Genomic DNA, 19,819 nt, shown 5'->3' on the forward strand with positions numbered 1-19,819 from the left:
TCTTTGATGTCCATTGTGTAAGATTAGGCTACATTCACAAATACTGGAGATTGTCACGGATATGTGCACGATCGGAAGTCCATTGTGTAAGATTAGGCTGTCACAAATCCTTGAGATGGGTGAAGGAATTCAGGGGGATTTGAACATTCTTGGGGTAGTAGAGGGGGATTTGAAGCTTATAAGTTAGGTCTGAAGATAATTAGGTTCCCTTATATTTATGTTATCAGATTGCATAGTTTGGAAGGTGATTATAAAAAATTAATACGATATTCATTTTATGCAAGTGTTCTAATTTGAGTAAAAAACAAATTTATAGTATTTGATGACTTTATTTCGAACAAATCTTGAATTGCATGAATGCCACTGAATTTCCATACGCAAAACAACTAGTAGATCTTGAAACATGGCAGAAGTTTCAAAACTTGAAAACGTTTTCAGTATTTCTATGCAATGATTAAACATAGTTTCTTGCTCTCTCCCTACAACATACAGAAAAACACTTTATCCACCTTTTCAAAAAAAAATGTTTATGTAAACACTTTTTTGATAATTAAATTAGAGTCAAGACTAAAATTGATGCGAACGCACGACATACACAGGCTGTGTTGGTAAGCTGAATACGGGACAGTTCAACATGTTATGAGGAGTAGAACAATAACGTATCGGATAAAATTATCTAAGTAAATACATGTTTTTGTCATACTCAGGCCTATGGGCAGTGTCACTATAGCTGCATACTGGCAGTGACAGTGACAAAGACAGCTCTGATTCTGATTTAGTTGATGAAATCTCACTTTGCCAAATGAAACTAAAAGTTTACTATGTTGCGTTACCAAACCACGACAGCAAATATATATTAAAGATGGAAATTTGAAGTTGAAGTTCTCGCCATTCTTATAGGTCGTGCTGAAGTAAAGAATATCAAACTTGAAAGTTATCAATTAACTTAGCCACGGACATATGCAAAATGGAATGTCTATTGTGTAAGATTAGGCTTCATTCACAAATACTGGAGATAGTCATAGACGTTTGCAAAATCGGGTGTCCATTGTGTAAAATTAGGCTGCATTCATAAATACTGAGGGGTGAAGGAATTAGGGAGATTTAAAAATTCTGTGGGAAGTGGAAGGAGATTTGAAGCCTTTCTACGGGGTGTTAAGGGGATCTGAAAAATAAGGCCATTGCAATTCCTCTCGTCCTCCTCACCACTATTTATGAATGCACCCTTAGCCTTCACTAAAGGACAAATGAAATCTCGAATGATTTTATAAAGATATGACAATGATTAAAACACCTTGAAATTGTATATAAGGCACAAAATAATCATTCAACAGAACATCCCTCATCATCCCGCTGACCGAACTACAGAAAAACGAAGATGGAGACAACGGTCATTTTATTCCTTTGTCTAGGCGCAGTCCTGGCTACAGATGATATGCTGAAAGAAAAACTGGGCAGCGCCATGGCAATAGATGATACGCCGAACGAAAATCTCTTTACTTCCGACTTGAACGTGTTAGAAGTTGCAAACATGCTTGGGGCATCTGAGTATGTTCGAACAATAGTAATCGATGGACTTGACACTCCACTGACTGGCAAAGGTAAATATATATCTTTTTTGACATCTTTTCCACTTTCGCGCCTTTTCTCTTTTTTCTGTGCTTCAGGACTTCAGTATGAGTATACGCTGTGTTGCGTTTTGACAATGATTTCTTTTCATGCTGATGCACTATTCACGTATATAGACGTTTTCGACACAAACCCTATACATTTTATTTTCCATCAACTTTATTTCGAAATGCTTTTTTCCTAAAATCACGCAAACAAATTCTTCAACGAATGTCTTTTCAGAAAATGAATATAATTTGCCGTTTAAAGTTTGACCACTTCCTCTAAAAGCTGACTGTTTGAAATCATTTGAGGGAACCCCTTCTTTTAAATGTTCCACTTTTGTTCTGAAAAATCTTAAGAAGAGGAAGAAACAGTTGTAGTTCTTCGTTCCGCCGAATATTTGTAAGTTATCTAAATTTTGTGAGAGCGATTATGGACACATTGTGTGAATTTCTAAACCTTCTGTTGTATAACATTTTCATTTTGTTGTTCTTGCGGTCCATTAAGAAATTTGTGGTGCCTACGTAACACCAACCCCCACCCCTTTGTATGCCTACATACCAATCTGAATTATTTTAGATAGAAAACTTTATCCAAACACGTCCGTGTCCAGCAATCAACAATAGGCGACTGTGAAAAGCAATATCTGCTTATATAAGGTTTTCGTGCTGTTAGCCTGAAGCGGGTAATCAATTCCCATCATCATAAACCACAGTAACTTCTTGGTATGGTATATTGCAGGGTCTAAATTAATACATGATTTTGAGCACAGTTTGAGTTCTAATTGTAGTAAAAAACATACATAGTTATCAATTAACTTAGTCATGGCCATATGCACGATCGGAAGTCCATTGTGTACGATTAGGCTGTCACAAATCCTTGAGATGGGTGAAGGAATTCAGGGGGGTGGAACATTCTTGGGGTAGTAGAGGGGGAGTTGAAGCTTATAAGTTACCTCTGAAAATACTTTGGTTCCCTTTTATTTATGTTATCAGATTGCATAGTTTTGAAGATAATAATAAAAAATTAATACGATTTTTATTTCATGCAAGTGTTCTAATTGTAGTAAAAAACAGATTTTTCGTATTTCATGACTTTATTTCGAACAAATCTAAAATAGCATGAATGCCACTGTTTTCAAATATAAAGCAAAAAACTAGTGGATCTTGAAACATGGCAGAAGCTTCAAAACTTGAAAACACAATTAGCAATGAGCACTTTCTGCTACTCGGCATAGTTTGTCATAACTATAGCCGACTACGGAGTGTAGGCACGGTCAGCCCCCTGTATATCCATTTGACTGAAAGCATTTTCACTGAACAAAGGTTAGCTTCTCGTTCAACGTTTCAAACAAAATCATCATAATATATGTGCAAAGCGTGTAACCTTTCTAAAATAAGCTCTCTCGAGTGTTGACAACGGAAGCAATATAAAGCTGGATTTTATGGAGCTCTCCCGCTGTGCTCCTTATTTACATCAATGAAGTTTTATATGGGAGTCAACTTGTGTCACGCTCAAGTGATTGCACAAAATGAGAACCACGGTGATGTTGTTTGATTATAGATCCTTTTTCTGGCCATTTACGAATCCCCATGGTCATACAATAATTACTAGTAAGTTGGAAGGTCAACAACCAATTCTCACAATTCCACCAATACATGGTTTAACATCATGAACCGCACTCACACAGTAGAACGCATGCCTAGAATAGATAATAGTACTACATGGTTACATAACGTCAGCATTGGCCAATCAGTTACCCGACCGAAAGTTCCCGAGCAAAGCCATTTCGTCGCTTTAGCCGTTAAGGATACTCTCATCTAGACATTGAGAGGCATGTTGCTCATGTGCTGGTTATCGGCGGTTATCCTGGAAGATGTTGGTATTTGCCAAAACCTTCATTTTCTGCTACTGTCGGTCCACAATTGCCGCCTAGACTTGGTTGGCTTTATCATGTACGTTAACGATTGCATAATGTACTTTGTCCTTTTCAGGGCCTTTCACTTTGTTCGCGCCCATCAACAGAGAATACGTTACCCAGGATCCCTGGCTATGCCATTATTATCGTCTGAATATCCCTGCAATGAAGGACTTTGTAGACCATCACACTCTTCCCGGTATCGTCATGTCATCCTCCCTCGGCAACGACGATTTGTTGAAACCTTTGAAGGGAAATCCGCTCAGAGCTAACATATACCAGACGGGAAGTACGGTAAGTTGTAGTAAAGCATTCACGAATCCGATCGAAAATATACTGTGGTCTCATGTAATTCCTCCAGTTTGGTACAAACCCTGTGTATGATAGTCATCATATCTGACTCTGAATGATCTTTGACAGAGTGTTCAGACTTGGATCGAGAAATAAGTCTATTTTGACCAAATTTATGTCTTCCCTGCACGATTTTCAGTCAAAAGTAATAGCATAAATCAGAATTTCCAACATATTTATGGCATTGAATTTTATACTAGTATTATCCGTTATCATCACCCAGTCCACCACTTTCAACAAAAGAAATACCAAATCCATCCTCTGTACAAAATCCATCTCCATATAGTTGTAACTTTTTCTCGGTCCGTACAGTGTGATAACTATACACAGGTTGGATTGTAGTGAGATTACCAGTGATAACCATTCAAAGTTAGTAGTGACCTTTCATGTAGTGGCCATTGTCCACATCAGCATAGTGATAGAATATGCATTGAACGTATAATATTTGACATTTATGATTCAGGTTGTGACGATAGATGGAGTTGTTGTAAGTAGTGCAGATCACTTGGCCTCCAACGGTGTTGTCCACTTGATTGACGGCATACTCCATTCATCGGTCAATCACAGTACTGGATGGTAGTGGACAATCGTTCACAGTTTTCAACTCTACGGACTGCTCTGAAGACTGCGGGCATGCAGTCTGCTCTAAAAGGTATTTAACACCCTAGGTTCTATCATACAGTGTGGTAGAATATGCCTCGCTGACGGCTGTTCGGACTCTCTGTTTTAAAATTCTTTCTGGTCTACCACTTGTTGGGACTCATTCTAGAGCTCTTGCAGTTAGAAAAGTTTTCACCGTCACACTTTTTCAAAATTAAAAATTTTGGTTTTCCCATAGAGTTTACACAGGGGTGGCGGCCATTTTGAATTTCAAATATATGCAAATGTTAGGTAAATTGAATTTCGGGACCAAACTTTGCGCGCTGACTCCTGATTTTTGTTCTTCATTTGATAAGAGAATGATTGGAGGTTTTATTAAGGAAAGTTTGAGCTTAAGTTTAGGTCTCTAACTTTCGGGGCGCGAACTACCTTAATGTAGTATGTACCTCGAAATCGGTAGACTTTGCTCAAACTTTTCTCAACGAAAATTTAAAGTATTGTATTCCCTTTCAAAATCATGAAAAAATATTGGGGTCACCGGACAAGTTTCGTACTAAAGAAAACTATTGCCTTACATGTACTGTCATTTGAAGTCCATCCATGTGTTAACTCCATTGATTGGAAATGGATTAACCTTTTGATTTTCAGAGAAATAAGTCGGTAAAAATTCTACTTACTCCAAGAACTTCAATTTGGTCCTAACTAGCGTAGACCAACAAATGTGATATAGGTTTTAGACTCCTAATATCCGTCCCCGAAGTGCATTCTAATGTTTCCGACTGCATTTTAGTAAAGGCATACTGTCACCTGTTCCAATGTTGCCACAGTTACCATGGGAAGATGAAAATCTAACCAATCACAGATTTTAAGCGGGTGGCCATTTTTAAAAACAGCGCCCTCACATAGGCATTTTGAATACCAAGGAACGCCCCTTTGACCATATATGGGCATATTGAGATTACAGGTGACAGTATACTCACACGTCTATTCAAAGAACACATACGCCATGGGCGTCCCTTCGATTAAAAGACCAATGTATTATTCATGTATTAACTGTATTCCGACAAGATGTAAAAATCAAATACTGTACATGAATATTCTACGATGCCAAATAACAATAGAAATTACCGAGTTCACTTCTAAGAGACAAAAACCAGTGAAAACTGATTATATTTTTTCAGACTCAGTGAACTTTTAACCTCTTAAAGATGCAATTTCTTATACTCATACCATGCTTTTTCCGTCTGTCCGTTCATTTATCGACTTAACACGGAAAAAGATCAACCAGCTTACCATTGCCAAGAACACTTTGCTAAACTATTAAAAATCATTGATTTACATTAAAAATTATTCCATTAAAAATGGGATGATCTACAAATCTATCTTATTATGAAATGTTGTGACAAACAGACACGATGTTACTTACTAAATGCCACATAACCTTTTACGCACTCGCACACATAGGAATATGTACTCTGACACCAGTATTTGCACTCTAGAGTACTTGGTGCTAACGATGGATAAAGCTGGCTTTCTTTAAGCTTAATAATTATATGGAAATAATGAAACGTATTTCAGTATAAATGTTGTAGTGTTGATACCATGAAACGAGGCACCTGTTTCCCTTTCTATTACAACAGGACCAGGCCCGTTCACTGTCTTTGCACCATCTAATGCGGCTTTTGAGCAACTCCCTCCCGGTGTTCTTGATAGTTTGTTGAAGAATCCATCATTACTCGAGGACGTCTTGAAATTCCATATAGTGAACGGAACCTACTTTCTGCCAGGTATCCCGGAGGGTTCTCTGCTTACGCAATCTGGACAGCATTTACAGTTTCACACTGCCTCAGGTAAGATTTAAATGCCATACCTTATGACAAATGCTTTTAATTCAACACTTAAACTCATGTCTTATCCAGAAAAGCATTTACCCAACCCGCCACCCTGTGTTGGTTCTATGTCTGTTTGGATGCTGTCTTTCATTCAGTCACCTGCAACGAGAAGAATGCTCCATGAATTGTTTAATGATGTTGTTCCCAAGTCATGCATTTCCGATATTAAAACGCATCGATATAATGGACATAACTTGAAAACGGGATAGTTAGAAGGAATTAACATGCGCTCAGATATTTGTGTTTCGCTCGTGTTTGATTGTGAGTTATCATAGTTAAAATTCGATTATTAGAGTAAAGAATACAAATGTATTGCAGCACGGGTACACAAACCAAAACGTCAGCCATATATACCAGTAAAACGTTCTGTTACTTTATTTTCTTTTTTAATCAAACTTTAATGTGAAATGAATCCACAAAAACTAAGTGAACGAAATTAAATATATGAGTGGGTTTAAGTATCAATGTGTTTTCTGCAAGATTTCTTCGTCATAGGTTCTGAATAAGTCACTTAGTATACAAAGGGCCAATGGAACTATTTATTGCATATCTTGTTACCCAGGGCATTCAACGGTTGGTGTATTTTTAATTTTTCCCTGTTACTTTATCATCAGATGTCGTAGAAGTGCAAGGTACACCACTACAGGACCAAACTGCCACATCGAATGGAGTTGTATACTTGATTGAAAGTGTCCTGAGACCTTATCAGCCTGACCCTTACCAATTTCTAAATGATTTAAACTTTTAAGTTGTTCTCGTAAAAAGTATTTTGTCATGATTTTAATTTCACAACAGCCTGTACATTCGGGTTTTTGAACTCTTATGACAATAATTCTCGAACACCATTGGTGAACCAAAGGTGAAATATAACACAACATCAATACGGCACATCTCTCTGATCACATCATTGCGACGAAGATTAGTCGCTACGTTGGCAGAATTATAATTATTTGAAGTCTGAAATTCCACCAGTTGCTCCAAGCTCTTGTTTATGGGTGGCATATTCAATCTTTACGGATTGCATTTGTTTGCATTCGGAGTGAAAAAGAAATTGGCAGATACTCTTTTTGTGAAATGAAAGTAACCGAAAAAACATTTAACTCTACGAATGCCCCGCTGTTTCCAACTGTTGATTTAACTTCGGATAAACAAAACAGTCGTATCTATTGAGGTGAAATGTCGTGTTGACAAAATATTTTTTATCCGAAGAGAAATTCTGAAATGGTTTTAGGTATGCTCAAACAGCTTAGCATGAAATAAACAAAGAAAACACCTCCGCACACTGATATTAACCACCAATGCACCTAATTGGGGTAACAATTTCTTGCCGTATCTGTCGAATAGGTTCTTCGTCTCGAACTCTGTATTTAAATGTTGTGATGATAATAGGATGAACATTAGATCTTCGGGTGTTTGATCAAAAGAGGGGGTGTAAATTATACATGCTAAATATTTGAAAATATTCACATGAAGTTTGGCCACAAAAATGTGTAGATTTTGAAAAAAAAGTATTTTATCGAATTGCGGACGCGAAAAGATACATTCTGTACGCCAGCATCCTGACTACCTTCCAAACATCTGATGGTCCAATCCTTAATTGGTTGACAAGTCTTAGCAATCACCGATTGAGAGAGATTTATAAAAATTCCAATTCTGTAAATGTCATTACGGTTACTACCTATTAACCTAATCAAGGAATATGACACTATGTAAAATAATGTAGTACTGAATAAAGTTATTCTATGGAACAACATTAAAGGATTGTTTGAACTTTTGTATGTTTATACTTCGCTAACGAATACACATTGAATACGTACAGCAAAAAGACGTATTTCCGTCGCTGATTTGATGCGTCTTGAACGAGCATAATGCTCTCGAACTTCTTGATTTGGCGCCAATCCATTGTACATCACGGCCTGTCAATATTCCATTTAGTCATTCGAATTGAAAACAGAAATAAGCCCACAATAAATTTTTTAATGTTTTTGTCGTGTTGATGAAGTGCTGTTTGGTCCTTTTCGAAGTGAATGGGTTTAAAAGTACAATTGTGATAGATTGGCAAAAGCCCTTCCAGGATGGTACTTTGCGGCCAATCAAAATTTGCTTACCGAGGTTCCTAGAATATATCAAAATTCTATCCATTTCTAAATTCCTATTTTCCTTTTTCAACTTTCCAACCGCCTTTTGGCAAATCGACTTTGAATGTATACATGTCCGTATGGCCATATGACATGATGTTGAAATGCAAAATCCAAACTCGATCCAAAGTTGCATTTGCTGTGATTTCGGGCATGCGCTAAAAGGGGACCCCGGGACGTAAATGATGGACACTTGAAACAGTCAATCTGATCGAACCAAAATCGTGACAAGGAGGGGATTGACTCGTCACTTGATCGAACAATATCTTCCTTTTCGCTACTAATGCTTTTCCAAGGTCCGTCATTGCATTGAATTATAGGTGTCAAACATCTTTTCTCCCTCCAACCAAATAATAGGTTAATATAGTATAGCGCCTGATCAACGCCGAAAGTAAGCTCACATTTTCTTAGCTTAGGCCAATGCAATAGACGAAATAGAGGACAAACGCCTCAAATGGGACCTCCTGAAATATTTGATTAAAAAATTTACAATCTGATACTCAAAACAAATAGCAAAACTCTTAAAGAATCGAATCAATGAACTTGAGGGAGCAGTCTTTGATCTGGATGCCTCCCTCAGGTCAAATGCGTTAGAGGAAGACATCCTCAGACTCCAAAATGCAAAAGCAGAACTCGAGAAGTTAAAATGATTACTTAACTGAGGGTTCAATTATTCGTTCAAGATTCAGATGGCATGAAAAAGGAGAGAAATACAATAATTATTTTCTAGGGCTGGAGAAGAGGAAGGGTAGAAGAGGGAATATCAAAAGAATCATAGGCGCAAACAATTAACTGAAAACATCGCAGAAAGGCATTCTTTCTGTGCTGAAGATTTTTATAGCACTCTCTACTCTTCCAGAACTAACCCAGAAAGGGATATTACTGACCACCACTTCCTGAAAAATATGACAACATCCCAAAACTTAGGTTTCAGCTAATGAAAAACTTCGAATCACCAAGAACTCACAACGAAGTTTACTGCGCCGTTACTATGATGCCAAAAAATAAGACCACTACCAATGATGGATTGCCAGCATAATTGTACACAACATTCTGGCCGACAACAGGGCCGACAGTAGTTGAGTCCCAAAATAACGGGTTTGAAAATGGGAGCCTCTCCGACTCCCAGCGACAAAGTGTGATCACACAAATAAAAAAGAAAGGGAGAGACACCAAGTACATCTAAAATTGGCGACCGATCTCTCTCATCAACGCCAACGCTAAAGAAGCTGCAAAATAGGTCGCCAACAGACTCACAAATGTTTTACCTAGCCTAACCAACTGTCAGCAGAGTGCTTTTGTAAAAGTCAGAGATATAAGTGACTACATCAGGCTGATAGAGGAAATTCTCTGGCATACAGACGAAATTGAACTCCCGGGAATACTGCCTGCCATAGACTTTGAGAAAGCTTTTGACAGTTTAGAATGGGATTATATTGTGGAATGTTTAAATACCTATGGCTTTGGCCCAACCTTTAAACAATGGTTAAATACATTTTACACAGACTTGAGCAGTTGCGTGATGAACGATGGCTTCAGCACCGGCTATTTTAACATAGAAAGGGGGTTAGACAAGGAGACCCATTATCACCCTCTTTGTTCATTCTCGCATTAGAAATCTTCTTAATTAACTTGAATAACGATGCCAAGGCTAAGGGTATCAACACAGGAGTCGGTGAATGCAAATATGCTGTGTTTGCGCACGACCTGACGACCTTTCTAACAGCTGAACAGTCATGTCAGAGAATATTTTAAATATTGCACAAGTTCCAATCACTCTCAGGCTCTCAAATCCCAAACCCCAATATTAAATGTTTAACGCATAACAACTGTGCGCAAGAGGTATAATAATGAACAGGTGCAGCCAACGGAGCTATTCATTGAAAAAAGCTATTCCGGGAGCAACTTTTGAGGGCAGGGGAAAGTTTTGCTTGGGCAGGGGGAATATTTTTAGATGGCAGGGGAGCACATTTTAGGTTTTTTGTCGGGAACGGCAGATATCGGTTGATTGTCCCGGGGACAGGGCTTGGCGAAAAACGAGGAGAGAAGGGAAGCTACTTTAAAAACGGGGACAGGGTAAGTTGAGCCATGGTGTTTTCAGTAGAAGACCACTGCAGTATGTGTCTGCATGGGAATGTTAATTTTCAGGGGAAATGTTTTCACAGGGCAGGGGAAAATCGACATGTTTTTTCATCTCAGGGAAGGGTAGCTTCATGTCTGCAGGGGGTATGGAATGACAAATATTGAGGGGAATTTTTCCAGGGCAGGGGAAATCGGCAAGTTTTTTCGCCACAGGGCAGGGGAGTCTCAAAAATTGACAGTGGGGAGGGGAAAAAGGCAAAAATAAGTGGGGAGTGGGTAAAATGAAGTTTGAGTGCGGGAGGGTAAGTCGAAAAATTTTCAGCGGGAGAGCAAATTATGAACAGGTAATTAATTACCCTCATGCCTGAAAATTAGTCAATTCACATTACTTGTCATGCAAAATATATCTTGTCATAGTAAAGACCCCTTTAAAAGTGCATTGTTCGTTAGCTGCACCTGAATGAATACCGGAGGATGACGAGACAAGACATTGCAGCATGTAACATCCATGTATAATAAACACACCGTGTTGTCTTGGAAGTGTATTGAGCCGCTGCTCTAGTTTCTGTATCCAAACGTCCTCTCGCTAGTATTACAGTTCATTGTCTGCCATTGGGGATTGGTTCAGTTTCATCTTCGATGATGATCACAATGTCTTGAAGTAGTCGTTTGTCTACCGGGCTTCTCACAGAAGTCAGCGGCTTATCTGCGGGTACAACTTGCAAGTACAGATGCATCTTCATATACGCGTCTCTGTTCGTATATGTGTCTATTTCATGCAACTACACAAGTCGCTCTATTTCTCTATTATTTGTCACGCTTTACTGAAGAGTAGAGAAAATGTCAAGTTTGTACTTTGAATTTCCTAATCTTCTTCCGTGCTTACGATCATGATTTAATTTCCTTACCAAATTGACGAGTCGCGTTGGAAGATTGAGAGTTACTGTCGAGGGTCTTGGGAACTTGGGGTCCCTGACATGTGATCCCGATAGAGGCGTCTGCCCACCTTCTAGGCTGCTGTGACGCCTTGTGACCCAAAACTGTCTAGTCATTGTCAAAAGATGGATACTGATTGCACGGCAGTTAATTTGAGAAGTCACTCGACTAATGGGTCAGAGATCTTTTTGTTGTGCGCAAGTACTTCAATGCATGGACCACTGTAGCGAACATGCCTGAATTACATGAAATTGAATTTTACAGTCAGAATTGACAGAAATTTGGTCGACTTTGGCCAAAAACAACTTTGAGAATGTTATACAGCAGACAGTGTTGAAAAGCTAACACAGACATATTTTAAGATGTAAAGATGTAAAAAATAGTGCGACATAAAATACGGGTACTGCGTAGTTCTGATCTTTCGACTTGTGTAAGTGAATGGCCAAAGAAATGCACTGTATCCAAAGCATGACGGCTCAGGACACAATTCACATGCACCACAATATCGTTGATACAATTTAGTGGTAAATGCAGTTACAAATTTCATCTCTCGTTCCCCGGCAGAATAATTAATTGTCAAGAAATACACCAGGGCCAAACCACTCAGTGTTTTTCACACAAAATATGTACATATACACCTTCATTAGGTTAAGATCTCGTAAAAATTCTCAGCAGAACGCATCACTACAGTTTTTGTCTCGGTAGAGAGCAATGTTTGATTTCAATCAGCGATTTCAATCAGCCAGTTTTGGAGGCAGAGGTCAAACTTTAAACGGCAAATTACATTCATTTGAAGACGTTTGTCGCTAGATTTGTTTGTATGATTTAAGGAACAAAAGCATTGTCAAATTTAAGGGATGGAAAGAAAACTCTACGTTGTTTGTGGCAAACAATATCAAAAAGTCAACAGTGCATCAAAACAAAAGGCAATAATTTTGGCCGAGCGGTTTTGTCTATGGCTTCTCCGCTAGGAGATTGGGTACCGTACGTTGTGAGTTCGAACCCGATTGAAACCATCGTATTCTCTACCCTGGGTTGATAGTTCTGCTGGTGGACAGAATTGTCCCCGAGGCTGTCTTCCGCCCAGTTTAAGCGATGTATTCATTGCTTCGCTTCGATAAAGTTTGTGTGCGATGTATGATAGTGTGTGTACGAGCGTGAGTGCTTCACGAACTCTACAGCGTGTGGAGAGGATGCAGTCAGAATTGTAACGTCTTAGCTGGGTTATTGAACCAATCTTTTTGAGATTTGGGATTTTGCCGAGCGGTTTTGTCTGTGGCTTCTCCGCTAGGTGATTGGGTACCGTACGTTGTGAGTTCGAACCCGATTGAAACCATCGTATTTCAAAACACGACGCGGTGCATACTCAAGTTCTGATGCAGAGAAAGCAAAAGCGCGTTCAGTTTGATGAGAGATGTGCCGTTAAAGTAGCATATACGGCGTTTATTGCAATTCTAAAGCGTTGTTAATCATCCCCATATGTACATAAAGTATATTTATATTTGCTTCTGCTCCTAAGTGTCTTTTATTGCAGATGTGCAATATCGGTCTATACAAGTTTTCTTATCAATCTTTACTTCTAAATTCAGTTATGTACAAATAATGATTTAGTCTCAACTGAATCAAATGTTTCAACAATCATATTCAAAATTACTTTCAAATCGAGTGGAATTGCCAGGGATTTATCGTTCCTAAGGACGCTATGTCTCGAAAGCCTGAAATATTAATTTTTGGTCCAATTATATATTTTGGTGATTATGACAGTGCAGTAACAATGCCCAAGTTTTTTAACTTGCAATGCAAGGTGGAGACAAGTTACAAATTTTTAAAACGAAACGTTTATCGTGTTGGGTTACCAGACAAGATATTTCATGTCCTGGCCATTCATATAGGTCGTGTTGAAGTGAAGGACATCAAACGTCAACAGTTATCAATTAACTTAGTCATGGACATATGCAAAATCGAACGCCCATTGTGTAAGATTAGAAAGGCTGCATTCCAAAATTCTGGAGAGGGGTGGAGGAATTCAGGGGGTCGGAAATTTTAGGGTTAGTAGAGGATGGACTCGAAGGTTTTGCTCTGGGTATAACGAGGATCTAAAAATAATATGGTTCCCTCTTTTATATTTGTCGGATTGTATAGTTTGGTAGGTAAACTAAGGGTTCTGATTTTTGGTAAAAATTAAAAAAATCAGAAAAACGTTTATCATATTTCATGACTTGTATTTCCAACAAATCTGAAAGAGCAAGGATGCCATTGAATTTTCATAAGAAAAACAACAAGTAGACCTTGTAACGGGGTAGAAGCTGGAACCTTTGATAATATTTTTTTTTCAATATTTCTATGCTATGATCAAATACAGTTTCTTGCTGTCTCCCTACAACCTTCTGAAAAACATTATATTCAGCTTGTCAACAAAGCCGTACATGTAAACAATATTCTTGATAATTGGATTAGAGTCCAGGATGAAATTCATTTGTCAATGATGCGAACGCACAGCAAACATGGGCTTTTTGGGCGAGCTTAATATTGGGCAGTTCAACATGGAGAGTAGAAGAAGACACAGCTGATAAATTAACTAGGTAAATACAGGTTTTGCCACACTACTGGCTACGGACAGTGTGACTATCACTGCATAAGGATGATAATTTTGCAGCTATGTATGTTAAAACAGTATTTAAATTTGTAGAGAATGTACAACAGGAATCCGAGACTAGGAACGTCACGTTTTTCCATCTTTAATTAAGATCTAAAGTAGTGCTTACAACCAACGTCTTGGTGCCTCAGTTTCAGTTACTAAAAGCATCATGATCTAGACTTGTACCTCAGCTCGTATTCCCCTTAACTACGAGCGCTACAGAATATGAAACAATGTTATCGTATAACGATATTTCAATTTATGGCTAGACTGACATGCAACTTGTAGCAATGAAAGAGTACATCACACATATGCAGACCATGTTGACAAGCTGAGTACTACATATGATGAGATGTATAGCACAACAAATTGGAGTTGATACAAAAAGCAACAAAAATTTAGGCGTGCGTTTTTAAAAGATAGTGTCGAACATCTGCAAAACGTGTGAAAATGTTAATCATATAGATGGGGGAATTTTTAAGATTATTAAGTTGGGGTGCTGAAAAATATAAGATTTCCATCGCAATTCCCCAAGCCCCTCCCCACCAGTATTTGTGAATACAACCTTAGCCTTCACGAAAGCAATAAAGAAATCTCGAATGATTTTATGTAAATATGACGATTATTAAAACGCTTTGAAATTGTATATAAGGAACAAAATAATCGTTCAACGAACATCTCTCACCATCCCACTGACCGAACCACAGAAAAAGGAAGAAATGTACCGAGAATGGAGACAACACTCACCTTTTCGCTTTGTCTAGCCGCTACCGTAGCAAAAATAACATGTATTAACAGTATTCTATTCGCGTCACCTTGTGTTGGGTGGCAGGGAAATTATGTTCATTTGCTGAAAAGACATTTGTTGCTGGATTTGCCTGTATCATTTAAGGAACAAAAGCATCTGGAAATACAGTCGGTGAAAAATAAAATCATATAGTTTGTGTCAAAAAACTTCAATAGAAATCAATAGTGCGTCAAAATAAGAGGGATTATTGTCAAATCACAACACAACGTATGTATACTCAAGCCCTGAAGCATATAAAAAGAGAAAAGGCAAGAAAAGTGGGAAAGATGTCCCAAAGATATATTTACCTTTGCCAGCTAGTTAAACGCCAAGTTCATCGGTTACTATTGTTCGAACATACTCAGTTTGCCCAATCTGTTGCTACGGCAGCGGCTAGACAAAGCAAAAAGATTAGTGTTGTGTCCATGCTGTACATTTCTTCGTTTTTCTGTGGTTCGGTCAGTAGATGGTGAGAGATGTGATTTCTTCAGAAACTGACGCTGACGCACCTCTGTTGTATGTTCTCTACACAGATTTATATACTTTTCTGAACTTATATAGCTCCACAATTATCATCCTTATAGAATGGTCATCACATTGAAATTTCCGTCAGTCTTCGATTGCATCTTAAGATTAAACAAGATCACACTATGGAATATCCCGTTCTCGATTGCTCTCTTGCAAGTTTTTCTGAACCAAACTTCACTTGCCTTGGACACGTGAGCGACGCTTCGAGTGCAATGTTTAGAAGAGAGGGCGTTATAACTCATACTGAAGCTGCGTGAACAAACTCAAAGCGTTTATAGTCGGAACACTCTGTAAACATTGTAAATACCAGGCATTGTGCATCAGTATATATATTTTCCTTACGTCGCCAAAATTTTGTAGCTTTGATCGCCGTGTTGACAGGTTAGTTGCATTGACCAGACTGTCGACTGTCTCGAACATGGCTAACAGCGAGGGTTTCTGTGCATGCCCGGGTGCTAATGGTAAAGCTTACGTTCTCGTGCTGGAGCATGCGTGGTAGCATGACTTTGAGTTTCGTGAGTTCACGTATATATTGATTCCCCACTGTTGGACTTGTACTAAGGACCGATGTTAGTTGTCGTCTGCCTTTCCCAGTTCTGCATATAGGCATCATTTGAACTCTCAAGATATTCGATTATATAAAATTATTAACACTACTTTGAAATATTTTAATATAATTTCGATGAAGCCATTACAAGGCTACCAAAGTCACATTGTGCAGGTAGTGTACATGCATGTGGACAAAACAATATCATGTTGTTTCATAAACTGAAGCAATGACTTTCTATACTTTCATCACATCAGTCTATATGGCTGACAAGTGACCACACAATCAGTGGGAAATAAATGCTATTTCCCGTTTGTCTATGTAACATACTTTTCCAAATCATTTAAATGGGAAATGGGCAAAATGATCTTTGACATGTAATTTTTACTTATAACAACTAGTCCTAGGATTTGTCAACAGATAGGGCACATGGTAAATTTCCAGAGTGAGCTATGATGGTATACCGGAAACCAATTTTACATAAAATGCTGGTTTTGCCTTTCTTTATCAAGCATACTTTTCCAAATCATTTTAAATTATAATTGAGATGCGTGAGATTTTAAAGGTAATTTTCACATGTGTCAACAATCGGTTCTAAGATTTCTCTACATATGGTACAAATGGAAGCTCAAAAGTTGCACATAGCATCATCAGTGTAAACACTTTCAACCATGGCAACCGCTTGGGCCATGCCAACGCTGGTTGCAGCTTTAATTAACTTTGAAATTTGAAGTTCTGGCCATTCATATAGGCCGTGTTGAAGTGAAGGACATCAAACGTAAAAAGTTATCGATTAACTTGGCCATGGACATATTGCACTATTTGATGTCCATTGTGTAAGTAGATTAGGCTACATTCACAAATACTGGAGATTGTCACGGATATGTGCACGATCGGAAGTCCATTGTGTAAGATTAGGCTGTCACAAATGATTGAGATGGGTGAAGGAATTCAGGGGGATTTGAACATTCTTGGGTAGTAGAGGGGGATTGAAGCTTATAAGTTAGGTCTGAAAATAAATTTGGTTCCCTTTTATTCATGTTATCAGATTGCATAGTTTGGAAGGTATACGATATTTATTTCATGCAAGTGTTCTAATTTGAGTAAAAAACAAATTTATCGTATTTCATGACTTTATTTCGAACAAATCTAAAATAGCATGAATGCCACTGAATTTCCATACGCATAACAACTAGTAGATCTTGAAACATGGCAGAAGCTTCAAAACTTGAAAATTTTTTCAGTATTTCTATGCAATGATATAGTTTCTTGCTGTCTCCCTACAACATACAGAAAAACATTATATCCACCTTTTCAAATAAAAACTGTATATGTAAATACTATTTTCGATATTTTAATTAGAGTCAAGACTAAAATTGATGCGAACGCACAACATACACAGGCTGTGTTGGTAAGCTGAATACGGGACAGTTCAACATGCTATGAGGAGTAGAACAAGAACGCAGCTGATAAAATTATCTAAGTAAGGGGAACACCATTTGATTTCTGGGGGGGTATGGAGGATTTTGAGAAAAAACAAATTGTCGCCAGGTGAGATAGAAGAAAAAAAAATTGATCCTGTCATGGCCTGAGAAAAAAAAATTGTCATAACAGACAGAAGTGAAAAAAAAAATTGTCACAATTCACCAGAAATTAGCAAAATTTGGAAACCCTATTCTCATGTATTCTTTGCCGGCGCGCCGCCATAGGCGGCGCAAATGTTTTTAACACAAGCAATTCTTATGTTTTTTTCCCAGCACTTATGATATAAGCATGCACTACATAGGTCTACTTTACACCTCAGTGCACCCAATGTTTTCCTTCCCTTTACTGACCCAAGAAATCATATTTCAGGATTTCTGTTGCAATATCTCAATGGCATAGGCACTATCTAAAGGGGACTTTTTGACTTCTGAAAATTGTGAAAATTTTAAAACACAAGACAGGAGTCAATAAACTAGTGTTAAAATCAATATATTATTCTCTCAATATAAATATATTAGGAAGATGTACAAGTTGACAATGAAAAATTGAGGAACAACAAATATAATGAAATACAAGGGAGGGGGTCACTAAAAAAATTGAAAACTTCAGGGGGGCGTTACTCAAAATGTGGAGAAGAAGAAGGGGGCGGGTTACTCAATTTTTTTTGGCGAAGTAAATTGAAACACATCTCAGATTGCACCATTGCACACATCCATTTCAAAATTTTAAATGCGAGAGGGGGGCACCCCCTCTCGTGCTCTCCCCCTTGGGTCTTCTAACAGTTTTAGTGGTAAAAGACAAATTCAAAATACCTATCGTATTGCACTACACTGCACCCTGGCGCACATCAATTTCTCAAAATTTTCACAGGATCTAGGACAAAACTGAACTGTTGTGAATTCATCCTTTATTATCACAGAAACATGTTTTCATTTACCTCAGTTCAATGACCATTTTGACAGTTAAACATACCATATTCATGCTTTTCATTAGAAGCTGGCAGCTGGAGAAATGACACAAGAAGGTCACAGATTTTCCGTTCCTGTATATTTATTTATCTTCAGTCTCTGGCAAACAGAACTGTTTTTCACAAATTGTATTGTCATTTTTTTGGTTGTTGAATATTGTGACACAAACACTGATCATGCATAAAATGTAAAAAAATATTGCAGTGTTCAATGTCATTTTCAAACAGTCTTACCGAGTGCAAAATAACCTTAACCTCCTCTAAGATTGCACCATTAAACACATCAATTTCCCAAAATTTCCAATACGAGAGGGGGAAACCCCCTCTCGTGCTCTCCCCCTTGGGGTGTTCTAACAGTTTCACTTAGTAGAAAGCCCCTGTGACACTTTCCCCCTAAGCCTCTCGCGTGTTCTCCCCCTGTACTTTCAAATTCTGCCCGTTCAGATATCCTAGTGAATGTTACAAATACATGTATTTGTATTTAACTTTTCTAAATGGGGGGATCAGTCAAAATTTCAGAGTTGGAGAGGGGAGTTACTCAAATTCATCATGGTTGACTCGAAATTTCTGAGTTTCAGGCCGTAAATAATGACGGCTCCCTTATACAACGCATCGCAAACTTGATGACAAAGAAAAAAAAAATTGCATTGCTACTCCATTTGAAAAAAAAAATTGATGCAGCTCTGATAGTAGAAAAAAAAATTGCTGTCACTGTGACAGGAAAAAAAAATTGCTCCCATACCCACTTCCTCCATACCCCCCCCCCGAAATCAAATGGTTCTCAAGTAAATACATGTTTTTGTCATACTCCGGCCAATGGGCAGTGTCACTATAGCTGCATACCGACAGTGACAGTGACAGAGACAGCTCTGACTCTGATTTAGTTGATGAAATCTCACTTTACCAAATGAAACTAAAAGTTTACTGTGTTGCAATATCGAACCACGACAGCAAACATCTATTAAATATGGAAAGTTGAAGTTGAAGTTCTCGCCATTTGTGTTGAAGTGAAGGATATCAACCTTGAAAGTTATAAATTAACTTAGCCACGGACATATGTAAAATGGAATGTCCATTGTGTAAGATTAGGCTTTATTCACAATTACTAGAGATAGTCATAGACGTTTGCAAAATCGAATGTCCATTAAGTAAGATAAGACTGCATAGACAAATACTTAGAGGTGGAGGAATAAGGGAGATTTAAAAATTCTGTGGGTAGTGGAAGGAGATTTGAAGCCTTTCTACGGGGTGTTAAGGGGATCTGAAAAAATAAGGCCATTGCAATTCCTCTCGTCCTCCTCACCACTACTTATGAATGCACCCTTAGCCTTCACTAAAG

General features: G+C 38.1%; 1 protein-coding gene across 1 annotated transcript; it reads left to right on the top strand.

The window, feature by feature from the left end:
- Positions 1-1,329: 1,329 nt before the first annotated feature.
- Positions 1,330-8,130, top strand: LOC139137303 (uncharacterized protein SYNPCC7002_A0175-like). The gene is made up of 5 exons (XM_070705322.1): positions 1,330-1,601; positions 3,606-3,823; positions 4,344-4,532; positions 6,121-6,330; positions 6,987-8,130. The coding sequence occupies exons 1-3, from the start codon at positions 1,379-1,381 to the stop codon at positions 4,458-4,460; spliced, it is 558 nt and encodes a 185-aa protein (XP_070561423.1). The 5' UTR covers positions 1,330-1,378; the 3' UTR covers positions 4,461-4,532; positions 6,121-6,330; positions 6,987-8,130.
- The last annotated feature ends 11,689 nt before the right edge of the window (positions 8,131-19,819 follow it).

Source organism: Ptychodera flava, chromosome 7, assembly GCF_041260155.1.
Source record: "Ptychodera flava strain L36383 chromosome 7, AS_Pfla_20210202, whole genome shotgun sequence".
In the NCBI taxonomy this organism is placed as follows: Eukaryota; Metazoa; Hemichordata; class Enteropneusta; family Ptychoderidae; genus Ptychodera; species Ptychodera flava.